This window comes from Anopheles moucheti, chromosome 3, assembly GCF_943734755.1.
Source record: "Anopheles moucheti chromosome 3, idAnoMoucSN_F20_07, whole genome shotgun sequence".
Classification (NCBI taxonomy): Eukaryota; Metazoa; Arthropoda; class Insecta; order Diptera; family Culicidae; genus Anopheles; species Anopheles moucheti.
In genome coordinates this window covers 35,205,144-35,222,134 of record NC_069141.1, presented here as the reverse complement: position 1 = coordinate 35,222,134, position 16,991 = coordinate 35,205,144, and the positions used below count along the sequence as shown (strand labels likewise).

At 44.1% G+C, this 16,991-nt stretch overlaps 3 protein-coding genes across 4 annotated transcripts in view; 2 read left to right on the top strand and 1 right to left on the bottom strand.

The window, feature by feature from the left end:
- The first annotated feature begins 258 nt into the window (after positions 1-258).
- Positions 259-2,686, top strand: LOC128302264 (transcription initiation factor IIB). Its single transcript, XM_053039047.1, has 4 exons — positions 259-586; positions 701-975; positions 1,043-1,417; positions 1,515-2,686. The coding sequence occupies exons 1-4, from the start codon at positions 570-572 to the stop codon at positions 1,796-1,798; spliced, it is 951 nt and encodes a 316-aa protein (XP_052895007.1). The 5' UTR covers positions 259-569; the 3' UTR covers positions 1,799-2,686.
- Positions 2,687-2,806: 120 nt separating this feature from the next.
- On the top strand, positions 2,807-4,032 carry LOC128305708 (transcription initiation factor IIB-like). The gene is given in 3 exon segments (XM_053043288.1): positions 2,807-2,820; positions 2,887-3,590; positions 3,676-4,032. Coding segments are annotated over 3 exon segments (1,002 nt in total). The 3' UTR covers positions 3,960-4,032.
- Positions 3,996-16,991, bottom strand: part of LOC128305705 (breast cancer anti-estrogen resistance protein 3 homolog) — a 37,116-nt gene continuing 24,120 nt past the window's right edge. For both annotated transcript variants that reach the window (XM_053043286.1, XM_053043285.1), the window contains exons 6-14: positions 13,974-14,037; positions 13,643-13,888; positions 9,138-9,240; positions 8,880-9,051; positions 7,669-8,780; positions 7,334-7,602; positions 7,071-7,263; positions 6,772-6,979; positions 3,996-6,693 (exon numbers count right to left, since the gene is read on the bottom strand). In XM_053043286.1, the coding sequence (XP_052899246.1) occupies positions 6,561-6,693; positions 6,772-6,979; positions 7,071-7,263; positions 7,334-7,602; positions 7,669-8,780; positions 8,880-9,051; positions 9,138-9,240; positions 13,643-13,888; positions 13,974-14,037 (2,500 nt within the window). In that variant the 3' untranslated portion in view covers positions 3,996-6,560. The remainder of the gene's footprint in view (positions 6,694-6,771; positions 6,980-7,070; positions 7,264-7,333; positions 7,603-7,668; positions 8,781-8,879; positions 9,052-9,137; positions 9,241-13,642; positions 13,889-13,973; positions 14,038-16,991) is intronic.

Sequence of the window (16,991 nt, the reverse complement as noted above, 5' to 3'; positions counted from 1 at the left end):
TATAGGTCAAATTTCCAGAGTATTTTTTATGTCACGATTTTTTATTGTTTTTTTTACGATAACTCTATCGTATTCATTACATTTAGTTGATAGCAACTTATTTAAATAAAAAATAACGCACTGCACACTGCAACGATTCAAAACTGAAATGTCAAACATTCCTACCCTCTCAAATATTTGACAGCCAGCGCGAAATCCGAAGCTAGCCGAAGATTGACAGCTCTGCTGGCTTTTTCTACAATCGAAACAAACCGCGAAGTAAAAACGCAAGAGCGCGGTTCCTAAAGTTATTGCATTAGTTTTATATTTCCAACAAATCGAAACATTCTATTTGCTCATTCTGTTGTTATATCAACGTCCAAAGCTCACATTAAACGTGAAATAATTGCAATCGTGTATCGTAGTGGCGTGCACTCCTGTTCGGATTGCCGTATCATCGAGTGTTGCTGGTGGTTGCTACGTTGTTACTTTAGACCCGCGGAACTCCAAAGGCAAATACATTCGCATTTACATCTTCCCAGTCGGGCCAAATTTACACTTCTCCAAACGGTATAAAGGAAACAGCCAGAATGGCAAGCACATCGAGGTGCGTATGAATAATTTATTTCCATTTCCCCACCTTGCTGGTGTAATGTAGAGGCGAATGCAACTGGTCTGTTTTTATTGTTTTTTTTCTGTTTGTTTTCGTTCTCACTTGTAGGGACGCCCATTTGAACAAAGTTTGCTGCTATTCGCATCCGGAAGCACCGTTAATAGAAGACTATCGGGCCGGTGATATGATATGTTCCGAGTGTGGGCTAGTGGTTGGAGACCGGGTCATTGATGTCGGTTCAGAGTGGCGTACGTTCAGCAACGAAAAGGCCGGAGTCGATCCGTCCCGTGTCGGTGGCCCAGAAAACCCACTACTTAGTGGTGGCGATCTTTCCACTATGATTGGTCCCGGAACTGGTCCTGCATCGTTTGATGCATTCGGAAGTAAGAGAATGGAATGTAAATATTACTCAAACATTACTCTAACGAGTTTTCCTCATATCTGCCTTAGCTGCCAAGTATCAGAACCGCCGGACGATGAGTAGCTCCGATCGGGCCCTTATCGCAGCGTTCAAAGAAATCAGCACGATGGCAGATCGGATCAATCTACCGAAAACGATCACCGACAGAGCGAACAATCTGTTCAAGCAGGTGCATGATGGCAAAAATCTAAAGGGCCGATCGAATGATGCCAAAGCATCCGCCTGCCTGTACATTGCCTGCCGACAGGAGGGTGTGCCACGAACGTTCAAAGAGATCTGCGCCGTCAGTAAGATCAGTAAAAAGGAAATCGGGCGCTGCTTCAAACTCACGCTCAAGGCTCTCGCTACCTCCGTTGATCTCATTACCACAGCTGACTTTATGTCACGCTTCTGCGCTAATCTTGGTACGGTGTAGACGACACTATACGCAACAAATTGCTGATGTGTCATTAATGTGTATTAAATTGTTTATTATATCTATTATTTACCCCTCTCTTTCAGATCTACCCAACGTGGTACAGCGTGCCGCAACACATATAGCACGGAAAGCGGTCGAAATGGACATTGTGCCTGGTCGATCGCCGATCTCGGTGGCAGCAGCCGCCATTTACATGGCATCGCAAGCGTCGGACAACAAGAAAACACATAAAGAAATTGGCGACATTGCCGGTGTGGCTGACGTCACGATTCGCCAATCGTACCGATTAATGTATCCGCACGCGGCCGAACTGTTCCCGGAGGACTTTAACTTCTTTACTCCGATCGATCAGCTACCGCCGGTGTAGATTGGGGTTTTAGTGTAAGCAGTGTAACCTTTTGCGCATTCGTGCAATCCTACTATCTCTCGCACCCGGTCCCGTAAGTAGGAAAGGTCACGCTATAGCAACGTTACGCTACGCGGTGCAATCGATGCAACACTCCCTATGGTATAACGTTTGTAATGCCGTTTATACCAAAACAGGGAGGGTAGGATATTGTATTGCTTACTTCGTTATATTTTAAATTATGTTCTAATAGTTCACTCTTTCCCTTTCTGTTCGAGTTACATCGAAGTTGATGGCGTGTCCCTCCCCCACCCAACAAATAACAAATTCTACCACAACGGGAGTACAAACTTTTCCACAGAGATGAATGAATTATTTAATACTTGTATTAAGTGGACAGAAATGAATGAGAGACAGAGATCGTGCTAAGGTCATACGACCGTCATAAAATCAGGGAACGTTGCGTTTCGTACTTTACGCGAAAGATTTATTCGACTTCTGAAGAGAGATCAGAGTAATGCGTTTCGTATTGGTTGAATTATTTGTTGTTTTTTTTATGTTTGCTATATGAGTTTTATTGCTAGCGAGTTTTAAAACTCGTGCCAATACACAATCATTTTGTACGCAAGCATATACAGCTTGACCATCGCCAAACCTGACGAAGAAATGTATTATTTTGACGTTCATTTAGTTGTCTTATTACAAAAAAAAAATTATTTACTTAGATGGGAGAAGTATTTTTGATACATTCTACATCGCGCTAAAACACGTGGGAAAAGCTTATTCAAGGAAAAGTTGAATGGGCAGCACCATAGCAAAATTGCAAAGAAAAGGAATGCAAATGGTGAATAAAATAGTGCATATAATGAACTGATTTATAAGATAAACTAATAAACTGGAAACACACAATTCAACGCACGCTTGGCGTAGTAGTAACTGTTTTAAGTTCGTTCAAAATTGGTAAACGTAGTTCACATCACAGTAACCATCGCTATCGACTGTGCAAGAAATAAGTCATTCGATTGAAAAATGGCTTCGAACTGGTTGTAAGTACTGCTGTGTTATACTTTTCCAATTATGAGATATTAAAATACGTTTAATTTTTTTAGGCGATCCAATGCGATGGACAAACTTCAGTGTTCCTATCATCCTGAGGCGAATTTGATTGACGATCATCATACCGGTGATATGATTTGTTCTGAATGTGGACTTGTTGTGGGTGATCGGATTATTAATCTGTCGACCGAATGGCGCACCTTCAGTGATGATAATTGCAAGACGGATCCAAGCCGTGTCGGTACTGCTGATCCGTTCTTGCAGGATATGGATCTGTCGACGATTATGCAAAGCCCTTCAGGTACTTACTCAGTTAGCGCTAACACAGCTTCAATCAACGATATGTAACACCAGCTTCTTTTTTCTTACTACTTACCAGACCAAACCACCCATAAGCACTGCTGCAAAATGGACACTAACACGCGCAAGCTAATATTCGGTTTTGGGGAGCTATCCGCTATGGCGGAGCGAATCAATGCACCGAAATCGATAGTTAATCATGCGAAAAACATTTTCAAGCGAGTGCAGGAAGCAAAAAAGTTACAGCATCGTTCGATCCAAGCCAAGATAACGGCCTGCTTGTACATTGCCTGCCGTCAAGAAGGTGTACCACGTACGTTCAAGGAACTGTGTGCGGTAAGCTCGGTCAGCAAAAAGGAAATTGGCCGTTGCTTCAAATTGATCGTCAATGATCTCGCCACCACACTCGATCACATCACATCGGAAGATTTCATGTCACGTTTCTGCTCTAATCTACGTAAGTATCTTTCTGCGCATCGTAAAAGAATTGACCAATTAGCGACAATTTGTTGATTGTCCCTCATGTTCACGGTACTTTGCAGGTCTTCCACTAGAGGTACAAAAAGCGGCAACTCACATTGCCCAAACCGCTTTTGAAATGGACATCGTGTCGGGTCTGTCGCCAATTTCTGTTGCAGCAGCTGCTATCTATATGGCATCAAACGTATCGGAGACAGTGATAAATAACAAAGAGGTTGCGGAAATTGCTGGCGTAGCGGAGATGACCATACGGAGAGCATACAAACTGATGTTACCGTTCGCCGAAAAACTATTTCCGAAGAATTTCCACTTCTACAAGCACATTAGTTTGCTGCCTAGGGATTAACGCATTGAAATCGGTTTCTGTAAACGAGGGTTTTACATACGTAGTGTAGTCGCATTAAATAATTTATTTTCATACATTAGGTTCCATTTGCCGTAACTTTTCTTCTTTACCATTCTTGAATAGAAGTATTGAAGGTGTTAGAAGGTCAGAATGAAATGCCACCACGTTACTTCTGCAACTTTAACGTTCACCTACCATTTGATAGGTCTTATTATGCCTGTTTACCTCAGCTTAAGTATGAGGCTATATAAGTAATATGCTAGTATTTAATTCTAACCTCCAAAAACCCTGCAATACTGGAGCATTTTGTACAACATATCATCATGACAAGTACTTTGTTTCCATAACTATGTATATATATAATACTTTTCAGTTGCATACCACCCATTTGCGGCAGATTAGCCCCAGTCACTCCTCAATCTTGACGATTCTTCTATTTGCCCGGTTTTAGTGAAACGCGAAACTCAAACGGTTTGAAATTCATTCATGCCTATATATCCATATCTCGTCTCTCTTAGCCATTAGTCTGCACCATATCGCGGAAGTACAAGGGTTGAATGCGCCCATCGTTTTATGCGGCCTAGGTTGTAAAAGATTTCATCATAGGTTCCCTTTTGTGTTTTGTTCTATTTTGATTCCCCTTATGTATATAGTTCATGCACTAAACATTATTATCAAACAAGTTACAAACACCTATGCCGTTGATAAACCTTCCTCTGTGTATTAATCGTGCTGGCGGTTCATTTAGCCCTCAACACTAGATTGAAATATTATTCGTCCTTCTTGCCGGTTGATAAATCTCGGTGTATTTTCTCTTGATTTTAATAGGTTCGGGTCCTTTCGGTTCCACAACACAAAGTTCAATAAAGGGAAAATAAAGGATACATAAACGTAGCTGACGATGACGTTAAACACATACTCTAGGTGATAGTTTGTTAACACATTCAACTTGAGCTTTAAGTGTGTTTTTTTATGGTAACAATCGTGCGAAACGTAAAATATGTTTTTTTTTTGTAGAACATTCTTATCATCTCTCTGCAATCTAAACGCTACACCTGAGGAAAACGTAAACTTGACACTCTTCGGTATGTAAGATCCAGTACCGACTGCATTCGTTTCGGTTTTCTGTTTGCTGATAGATTATGATATTTCTGTGATGGTTTTATAAACCAGATGCCTTGTAGGGAAAAGAATCGCTAACCGCGCTTTATACCACTATTACATATTGCTTGTATTTGTATAGTGCGTAAACGTAAAGTGATTGGTTCCTGATGCTTCCTTCTCCGCACGCCTTCGAATAGATAATGATAGTAGTTAGTTATGGTTCACTCTAGTACATCATATACATACATTTGATTCTGCTCTCTTACGTCCATTTTATACCGTATCCCGTCCCCAAAGTTGATCGATAGAATGTTCACAAAATGTTATTAATATACTTTCTTTTCGTTTTAGAAAATGTGTACGCTCCTGTTCCTTCCCCTTAAAACTGTATCGATTGATGCGCTTTCAGAATGCTGCGGTAGAAAATTGTATGCATTGCCTTTATAAAGTCGCTCACCATACAATACAAATTGGCTTGAAACAAAAAAACAATATCCGCAAAATGAAAAATCAAGCAACTCCTGCCCCATCTCACTTTTATCTTTTCGATTATGAATCAATGTGTATCGTAAACGTGGTTTGGTATATTTTGACTAGATTTTACACAACTTTTCATCTAATCTTTCTTCTACCACCACACACATACATCGGCTATTATAGTCGGATGCCGTTCATCGGTCTGTGCCGGGATGCACTTTTCAATGTTTCAATTCGATATAAACTTCTACTAGGTTCTTATGTTGCTGAATTATGCGCTAATAGTCCGGTCGGTCCTACTGTGTAGTCGGCTAATGCCCCGGTATGGGACTGGAATCCCTTGAACCGTCGTCTTTGCCTGCCACCAGAGCCTTCTAAAGAAATGCGGTGTTTGCTAGTTCGTGTATTGATCGTTGCTTCATTTGGCAGTATACTGTTGCGTTATTTACTTGCTGTTTGTTAAAATAACAGCAATAAATTAGCAATATTTAAAAAAAAGCTGTGATTTTTGGTCGTTTGCAAATTAGCCCAACAATGTGTCGCAGCAAAGTTCATTTATCTGTCCATTTAGTTTAGTTCGCTTTAGTTCACCTCTATTCCGCTGTATGCCAAATGTATATCCTTATTGTTTGATTCGTGGTTTGATGTGGATTTTTCTTCTGATTTCAAAATCATTTCTCGCAAATTGTCTATCAATTTGAGTATTATTCGAAATAGAATGTCGCTACATTTTTATCTATTGTGTAAGTTTCCTTTTTATCCCTTTTTGTTTTGCTCTTTACTAATTTATTTAGTAGTTAATTTTTGTACATCAAAAAAATATTGTAACCTACGGTGTGTAAGTGTGTTTGCTCAATTCCCATAGCAAAAGGTTACGCATCAGGATCGATGAAGTAGTATTAGTAGTAGTAGTAGTAGTGGTAGTTGTAGTAGCAGTAGTATTAGAGATGAAAACTGAGATGGATGCGTTGTAGCATTCTGGCCTGGCGGGTGTACTATTCACATCAGTAGTTCCGTACCTTAACCGGCCGATGGATCACCGCAGAACTTCTCCGCCATTACGGTGAGCACGTGTTCGAATTTGGCGTGACGCTCCTCAGCTGGCACTAGTGCACCCTTACTACCCCACAGGAATTTCATCTGAAATTCAGTCCTTTTGAGCAGAAATATGGAAAAAGAAAACCCATTAGTCCTGTTGTGTACAATGTGCAGGGTGGACATTTATACGCACTTGAAAGCATCCTCCATCAGGGGATCCAACCGGCTAGTGTCCTGCATGATCGTTTGAGCGTTCTTTTTGTAGAGTGAAATATTGTTGATGACGCTGCGTGCCGCATCCAGGTGAGCAAACAGTACGGAAAAGCCAAAGTCCTGTGTGATGGTTTCCCACGGTGTGACACATGAAGCAATCAACGAAGGACATGGGCTTGATGTGTTTGCTGTAAAAAGTGTTTTTGTTTGATTAGTTTTTGACGTATTGATACTAAAGAAGTTCTCGCGAAACTCTACAACAGTCGTCTATACACTCACCGAAGACATCATTTATTGTGCGATCCTTAACCAGTACGTACGGCAGTATGTGTGGGATGGTCGTGTTCGGAGCCTGTGGATTCGAGCAGTCGTTCATGCTGTTAAGCGTAGGCCTTAGCTTAGCCTCAAAGTTGAATGCACTATCGGTGAACTTTTGACGCAATGTGTGCCAGGTGGGTTCTAGCTTTTGAATCTGGAAAGCAGTGGCACGATATTATTGAAGATTCTCCCGTACGTTAGACACCAGTGCTAGTTACACATACCTGCGGCATCGAGAGTCCCAACATGATGGCACTAAACCCAAACAGATTACCCAAGGCAGTTTTCGTTTCCACCGCTATCTGGATCCATTTGTTGAGCGTTTCCGCCCGTTCCAGATCACTTTGGCAGGTTAGGATGGTAACAGCAACGAGCAGCTTCATGCATTCGGTGCGTTCGATCAAATCCAATCGGTACTGCTTGCCCTGCTCGAGTGTGATCAATTCCAAACCGGTACAGCTCAGTGGATCATCCTTTCGGGTTTCATCTTTCTCTACAGTAGACAAACGAATGGTTTTATTGAGGATAAGCAAGGCACTGACACTTGAAAAAGCCTTACCTAATATTAATCCAATGTCAACCCGCGTCAGATGGTTCGCAATGACACGTGGTCCAGACTCGCACAGCATCATCCGGACGGTGTTGAGCGTTCCACTGTCCAGTGGTTTACAGTCACAGAACGGCAGCAGCAGTGTGTTGAAGTTTTCCAGATCAAACCGCGACACCTGCTCATAGCTGGGTAATTGCATCGCCATCAGGGCCTCTTCTGCTGCTACGGGATCAATCTCTGCATGTGAGCGTAACGTAACCGACGACAGGGAGGTGGGTATAAAGCGAGGATTCCTTAGTACGACCCCACCAACACCGCGGGCAGGCAAGGCCAGTTCCTCACCGGTGGCGGAACTTTGTGCCGAATCACCCGAACCATTGCCGGAATCGGAACCACTCGGATGGTACGATCCCATCCCACCACGGCCACCGTGAGTAGCACCGCCCTGTACGGATTGTGTGTCCGAGTCCTTCATGGAGTCGCGCCGTTGTAGGGTTCCGCCACCGCCGCGTATCGGTTTCGGCGGAGGACTTGGTGGTTGTTGGTGTTCCTCTTCCTCGGCGAACTGTCTCTGCTCGATGCATGGGCTCAGAGAGTGTTCGCTAGGTTCCTTGTTAATGCTGGACGCTCGCGAACTTAGCTTCCCTTGGGACGACCGTAGACTAGCCGAGCGGGGCAATGATTGGGAGCTACTTTTCAACGATCCCAACCCGTTCGGATCGGTCGAGTTGGGACGGGTAAGTGTTTGGGACTTTACCACTACCCCGTCCGCACTCGAGCTCTTCTCCTCGCCCGGCATCGATCGTCCATTACTCGCCGAGGCATCGTTGCCGTGTATCACTCCATCAGCACTGTTGCACTTTTCCGGCATATCCACAAGTCGCGATGGCTTCGCCGTGTTTGATTTACCTTCCGTTCCACCGTTGCTGCTGCTGTTGCTGCTAATGACACCGTCCGCACTGCTGTACTTCTGCTGTCCACTCTGTCCACCGTGCAGTGGTGTGAGCGATTGGGAGCGTTGCTTTTTGCTCGGCAACCGTGGCGGTGTTTCGCGCTTTGTTCTCGGTGGCGATGACATCGGGCTGCGGTAGGTGCTGGTTTGCTGCGTGTACGGATTATACCTATCGATTTTCCAACGCAATAGTGGTTAACATTGTAACACAGCCGATAGGGGCAAGATGTCAAGTGTGGGCGAGTGGGCCCCGGTTTGGAAAACCTACCTAAAACCCGGCGACGAAGGTACCGGTGAGGGTGAGTTGAGTGGGCTGGGCCCCCGTATGCCCGCCATACCGGCCGCATTCTGTGGACACTTGCCGGCGTAGAACGAGAGCGGGTACGTTCGGTTGCACGGAAATTGAATTCTTGCTCCCGATGCGACCGATATGGATTTTCCTGCAAAAAAGGGGAACAGTGTCGCAGGTCAATAGCTGCTGGCCGATGCTGGCCGGTCGGCCAGTGTGTGAACGTTTCATGCTTACCCGAGCCTACGTAGAAGGTAATCAAATCAGGAACTGTATCGTAGGCATCATCCTCGAACTGATACTGTACACGCTCGTATACGGTTTCCGGTTGAAGCAGCAGCTGACGATGAGATAAAGGACGTGAGAGAGTGAAAAAAAATGGAACGTCGTTGAACAGAATGTTACAATGTTTTTTGGGTGATCAAGTGATAAAATGTGCAAAAAACAAAAATCGTCACATTCTTTTAGTTTCGTACGATCGAACCTCCAACGGAACGCCCCGGCACGAAGTTGCGTGTGATAAATGGAATCAACACTCCCGCGGTGGTGATACGCGCCAAGTAATCAAGCATGGCATAATGTCGTTAGGCACGGGACAGAAGTGGTATCGTACAAGCAGGAAGCAGCATCATGTGCTTCTGCTGGAAAAGTTCATTAATTTCACGTTACAACACAACCGTGCATGGGAAAATGGTTTTCTTTGTGAAAAGAACTAGTGGAACAAAAAGTTTTATGAGAATGAATAGTATTTTTCACCCTTCTGTTTTGCAGTACTTTTTAAAGAATCTTTCTTTAATCCTTATGATCGATGCGCCTAAATTTATGCAATCTACATGACATTATCTCTGTCTTAAATCGATTCCTTTTTATTCTTAGTAAAAAGAACATGTCCTGTTTTTTTCTTAAAAAGCTTCCTCTCCATAGTCTTACGGTTTTGGCAAATGACCGATTTTATCTAAGTTTTTCACCCCATTTCCATATCGCTGTGCTTGACTGTCATGTCCCGTGTGGTATCAGCAAATCAGCCCATCGTACGAAAACGACGAAACGCCGAGAAGAATGGGTTTTCGGTTCGTTAGCTCTCAAGTGATCGATCATAATGTTATTTTCATTCGCTTCCCTACGCCATCCTGCCATCATCGCCATCAGGAAAAATGGTCCATCGATGGGCTCTACTCCAGAGCTGCTGCTCCAGAGTGCACTCGGAGCAAACTGCTGCTACCAGTCCGCCAGCCCACAATGGAACGGCACGGAAACAGAATGTAAACCCAAGGTTTCTGTTTGGACGTTCGTGAAATCAAGCGAGTGAATCAATCATCGTTGCGGTACAGAAGCAGTCAAATTTGATGTACTGATCAAGTTTTAGTGGTGCGAATGTGGGTGGATATGGGAAAGGCAACCCCGGAAAGGTTATAACGCTGGTAATGATGTCTTGTGAAAAGCCTCTGCTCTGAAGAGCTTCATTGTCCGGGTTTTTGGGTGGACCAGTTTTAATTAAGTTCTAGTGCTTCCATTGATTGCATTCTTTACAGCTGCTGCCGTGCCGGGTTGGGCGACGGAAGAGTCTGGTGATTTAGTGATGTTTAATTAACATTAGAAGCATTGTTCTGCTTTTTAAAACAAACTACAAAAATGAGTACAATTCTGAATAAACTCTTGAGTACGAATTCTTATTCTGAGAAAATGAGTACAAACAAACAACTCACAAAAGTAAAAAGAAAAGACTCATTTAAATGGCGAATGAACTTGTTAATATGTTGAAGTACGATAATTGCATAGCGTCAGGAGATCCTGGTAATATCTCTTGTAAAGTATGCAATAAGAGATACAATTAGTTAGGCTATTTAAATTACAACCTGTTGTTTCCACTATTGGAGAGTCTCAATTCAGTACTTCCTCTACAACAACCAGTCATGCTTGATCACTTAAGGAAACCCTCTTGGCAGGGGGAGGTGTGCTTATCCTCCCCTCGGTGAAGTGCTCGTGCGATCTGATACCTAACGCGAGTAGTCACCGGCAAAAGTCCGATCCCACGCCTCCGCGTGGCGCTGCTGGATACGGACATACTGGGCCTCACTAACTCGGTATGCCCTAACTAAGTTGGGACGGTTGCGGGCCGCGAGATGTAGGAACCCGAAGGCAGTGGAGCCTGCTGGAAGGTCTACCCTAAAATCCGTTGTGTCTGCAGGAGACCGCGAGATATTTGGAACTGGAAGTGGAGGCATCTGCACGGTGCTAGGACGTCAACGTGAAGAAATCCAAGCAAGCACGGGTAATTGCATTGCCACATGAAAGGTCAACCCGTAAATCCGTTGTGTCTTCGCAGGCGTGAGTGTTGGGAACGGTATGGTGGGCTGCACCCATGGTGGCGCAGCAGCCTTACGTTCAAACCCAATTATGCCGCGTCTGCAGCAGGACCGAGCATGGAGGACGTTGGAGTTGGACTTCATTGTCCAAGTCTGAAATGCGTCGTGTCCTGTAGGTGTGGGGCCGAAATATAGAGGTTAACGTGAACGGGTGTAAACCGGGAACCGGAGGCTTCCGGCCCGGCCCTTAACGATCCAACCGCTATAAGTAGGCCATATCATGGCTCCAGCCGGGGCAGAAACATGCAATCCTGGGAGTAGTTGTTTTTGAACGCTATTGACTGCGCACCACCTCCGCAGTCATGAGAGGCCTTTGCAGAGTTAGGGGATAAGCGCGGTGCCGCCTGGTGCCAATGCGCCGTATCCTCGGCAGTAGGCCAGTGAGTTCTCCTAATGGACTAGTTATCCGGAGTCTCGCTTATACAACTACGACCTTGATCTGTATGAAGCGCAGTGCAAAGGTTGGGGATAAGCGCGGTGCCACCAGGGTGCCAATGCGCCGTATCTCCTCTCTGTTGTGGGCTTAAGGTCAAGGTATCATGGCCAAGCTAGCAAAAGTGAGACGAATGGTACTGGAAGGGAGGCTACGATCCCTTTTGTTCGACTTTACCTAAAGTCCTCACTGCTAGCTCCCCACACACAGAACCCCCCTTTCACAAAATTGAGTGGTTGCAGGTACACCAACCGGCTATTGAACGCATAAGTCAACGGTGGTAGTTGACAGGTGTATCGTGCGGCAAGTATACTAATCGGTGTCTACTAGGGGTTTGAACGCTTGAGGCCGTCAACATACTCCTTGTGAGAAGTTTTCGGTCGTAGACATCGTGGTATGCGCCGCTGTAGGGGTGAGCCACGTGGGCAATCCCGCCACTGCAGCAACAGACTCGTGAGGTTGAGTGCGCGAAGGGTGACTATGTGGAACCATGGAGGAGCATCATTAGCCCCTTCTTCATGTAGTCTATACGCGGACCGTGCTTTGCCAATCGCGAGGGGAGTAGGCTGAAGCACGGATAGTTTCATTACTTCCGTGTGGATGCCGTGATCATCTCGAACGCCTGACATCTAACCAATGATCATCGAGCGGCGCCGTGGGGCATATGTACCCAGAGGGCCCATGCTGACGTAAATGCCCTAACGGGCCATCCGGCATGGGTTTCTGAGGCTTGAGGAGTTGTTAGTCCGTAGGCGCTTCGGCGAATCGGACAGTTCCCTGACTGTGGTGGTTCCTGTCTTAACAGGCTTCCCTGGCAAGGAAGTGGGTTCTCTATGAAGATTCTCTCCTCCGACAATCCAAAAGAAAGAAGGAAACCCTCTTAAGTAATAGAGTGTGACCACAAACGAGCAGCAATCCGTTTACCGTTGACCTCTTTTAAGCGACTATTTAAACCATAATCGAATTGTACGGAAGCCCCAAAGCTGATTAATATGCTCGGTGCCTTCCTGAGGCACGGACAGACGACAACTAACATAAAGGACACTAACGCTGCACTGCTGGCCGCTGAACCGGCAGCGAAAGTCAAAACAAATCCAAACACGCTGAAGTGAGCTTGCACACTTCTCATCCGCTTGTAGTGCACTTGAGACTTACACTTGAAGTGGCCTGTAATCAGGCAATGTTTGTCCGTTTCGTGTCTCGACTTAATACACACTTCCGGCACGCGGGGTTTAAAACAATTGTGATGAAATGAGAAATATGTGTGTGTTCGTGGCTGTGTAAAATCATAGGTCGAAAACGAAAGCCATTCCCATAATGTGTCACAAAGCTGAAGAAAGCAGGCAAAGAAAATCCTTCGCTTCGCAAGTGCAAACTTCCATGCGGAGCTTTTCGAGAACGGAAGACGGGGAAAAAACTTCTCGCACGTGCTTTCCGACACTTAGCGCCGGTGGCAGCAGGTCCATAGTTACTGCTTCTTCATCTCAAGTAGTCGTACTGCGTACTACGGTTTGCAATGTGGGAAAAATGTGCACCACGACGACGGACGGGCAGCTAAAAATCTGTGTCTGAATGGTCGAAGTGACACCACGATGCACCGAGACACACCGGAACCAAGGACCCAGGGATGGGATCGCTCCTTTCGGTTTGTCTCAAGACTTACAAAATTTTTCATTAAGCCTTTGGAAAGTTATGCACACATGCAGCGCACGTCCCGAACCAAACCTTATCAGACATTATGCAAATGATTATTCGTTGCTGTTTGATTTATTGTTGGTATTACCTTCCTTGTCTTAACGTCTTTTATTCCTGACGAGAACTTTCCATTACTTTACTTTTGTGTTGTTTTCATAGTTTATAAATTCACTAAAGTTGCCAATAACGCTAATGTGACATACAATGCAATGAAAGTGTCTTGTCAATGGAGACGCATGGTAGCTTACCTTGTTGATCACGAAGTGTAACGTCGGTCCCTTCGTTTTGCACGTGAGCACATAGTTGCCCGGCTGTGACACACAGTCCCGCACCAGGAAGTCCCCCTCCCGCTGGACGATCTCTTCCGCCCGTTGCCGCGGAATCGGCCCATGGTACCAGGCGTGTGATCGTAGATCGCGCGAATCCAGCGATAGCTCCCACTCGAGCGCTTTCTTCAGTGCAACGGCTTCATTTCCGCCGTCCGGTGTCGTTTCCTGCAGGTGGTGGGAACAACATTTTATTGAAAGCAAACTGTATTTGTCTAGCGAATTAAATTCTGCACCCAAATGCTTTGCTTACCATATCTAACAGATCGCCACAGCTCTTACTCTGCTTGGTGTTCGCCGGCGTCAGACATTCATAGCTGTGAGGGTGAAAAGGGAAATTAAAAAAAAGAATTAATTAAACAATATGCGTTTATTGTGTGTGTCAACGTTTGATGAAGCTAGCCGTGTCTGGAACGCTTTTATATTTATGAAAACGCGCACGGCTTCTTTCGTGCGGGGCCGAACTGCAAACAAAAGGTTCTATAGCGCATCAAAGCCCGTTACAGGGTTCTTTCTGCATCACCCTCGTCTTTCCCGTTGGGACTAATTACGACGCCAGCAGAGAGCATTGAAAACGGCCAAGGAAATTGTTATTCCACGTAGCTCCACACGCAGACCATTCAGGGATGTCTTTCCGGTGCGAAGTAGAGCGAACGTTGGTTAGTGGAAAGTAAATTAATTTACATTGCAAAATTGATAAAGCAAGAACAATAATCACACCCGGTTCCCTTTACATTGCATTACCGATGATAATTTGCTATGCGGGGTAGTTTGTCGCATAAATTGCATAGTTTCAGGCGTTTAGCTGTGTGCGAAATTTAGTTGCGGCTTAAATACGCCTGAATGTATGCAATGTTGGACTTTTTGTAGCTTTTTTAGTTCTTTGGTGTTGTTTCTTCTGTTGCATAGTACTATTACCTTTATTTATTAAATTATACTTGTATAAAAGTTTTTTCTTCTTCTTGGCCCAGTTTTACAACAGTCTTTTATCCAATTTCCAATAACAATTCTGCTCATCTTGTTTTAAATATCACAAATTCTCCATTACCTCCCCATTCCATTGTTACAACAATCATCCCGATAAAAGCAATATCAGTGTACACATTCTGATGATGACAGGGAAATAACGATTGCCTCTCTGTCTAATGCTGGTACTTTGGCGATATTGCACTCCATTCCATAGACCCCGCACCGAGACGTGATCAATATTGACTTGCCACCGAGGGCGAACACTATTAGTACGCGAATACTGCGGATGGTGTCGGCTTACAAAAAGGCACCGAGAGACAACCCCGGGTATCCATGCACTACGAACTCTCCGTTCGCTTCTGTCACCGAGTGCTCCGAACCGTTTTCGATGTGTTCGATTTTTGTCGATTCTTTCTCCTACGAAAGCGCTTGTAGCATAAATCCACCCTGGAACGATGGTTCCAATTTGAAAGGTAAATAAAGCAAACGGTCTGAATCGTTTCCGAAAGGACATTCAATTAAATGTCCGTTTACTGGCGGGACCGATCCTTGGGATGGAGCGTCTCTGTGTGTGTTTTTGTTATCGATTTAAGAGAAAATGCGAACACTTGTCATGTTTGCCTTTTCGAGCTGAGCAACGGACTAACGGAATGTAAAACAAGGGCAGATAAAACGGAAAGGAAACAAAACAAATCAAACGCACAAATTCCTTCTGCATGCACAACGCACAGAACGAGCAAAAAAAAAACACACAAAGTCAAAGCATTCGCATTGGATAGTTGGTGGTGCCCTTTCGTGTCGCACATGTTTACTCTGGGGATGGAAAACCACACCAGTATCAATGACCACGACGGGTAAGTCACACAACGCAGAGAACGACACCGGTTCAATGTAACCAAACAACGTTGGGTGTAATTTTATTGCCATTTTGCTTTTCCCACTTTCGTCCATGATTGTCCATTTTTCCCGGACAGTTCGTTGCCAAGGCCAAGTTTAGAAAAAGGCCAGTTCTTTTTTGTCATCTTCATGAAATCAATTGATTGCGTGTCACAGCGTCAGACGCTTTAAGTGGTCTCATTTGCAGGCATAGCAACCGAGTGGCAGGATGGGTGGCACAAATATGCAAGAATGTCATCAAAGCAACCACCAAAAAGTGTAAATATGCGACAGCAAGTGTACGGTACACCGAATGCACACACTGAATGGGACGCTTCGAGAGCCGACACGATTTGATTTGCTCACCCACACACCAAACAACATCCGTCGGCAGTGAGGGAAACGATGTTCCTTTGATCCATTCTACTGCGTAAGGATAGCGCTGAGATTACACATCCGTACGAAAGGGATCTCGTGTGATGTAATGAACGCAAAGGATGAATGACGTACACACCCGGTGGGAATGTAATTTCATGCTACCCCTTCTCACCGATGTTTGCGAAGGTACACGCGTTGTGTCCAAAAACTGGCGTGGAAGTGAATGCGGTTGAACTTAATTGGAATGCTAAGGTCTAAGGACGGCATTATGAAAGGACCGCTTTCCTTACGACTGAGATTAATTAACGGCTTTGGAGTACACTTTCATAACATACAACATCGAGAATATTTGAATAGCAGCTCGAGACATACTAATAATAAAACATAGTGGTTTTTTATTCAATTTCATGGATATTAATTGTTCCTTCTCAATTGATTTTTTTAATAAGCGACAACCTAATTTTTTAAATCATTCGCCAGACACTTGACTAGATTATTTATGTGGATGGAGAGAGTTGAGTAAGAATACTAATTTTCATTAGAAATATAATCGTGGCTCATAATATACAGTTTCTTTATGTTCCCACCACACGGAGAGTGTCTTTATTTTAATACGATTTGGTTCCTTTTTTGTTCATTTCGCTTCCTTACTTCTTTTTTATTTCTTTATTTGTCTTGTTTTGTGTTGTTATGTTTGTTTGTAATTATTTATGACTGTACTTCATGGTAATAACAGACGAAATATTCCCACCAAATATGGAGTGTCTTTTAAGAAAAGAAAAACGTTTATAAAACCCTGTAAATTTGATTTAGGTTTTTTCCCCGATCACTTTTTTAATCGTTTGTTCCTCTTTCTATGTTTCATGTTTGTATTATTTTTTTTGTAATTTGTCATTCTTTTCTTTTTATTTTAATTTATTTTGTCTTCAAGGATTGTTTCAAATTAGTTATTACAACACAACATATTTTCAAGGAGGGTAATGTTTGAATTTTCAGCAGAAAAACTTTCTCCATTTTACAACTTTGGTTTGATTGCATTCACCTAGCA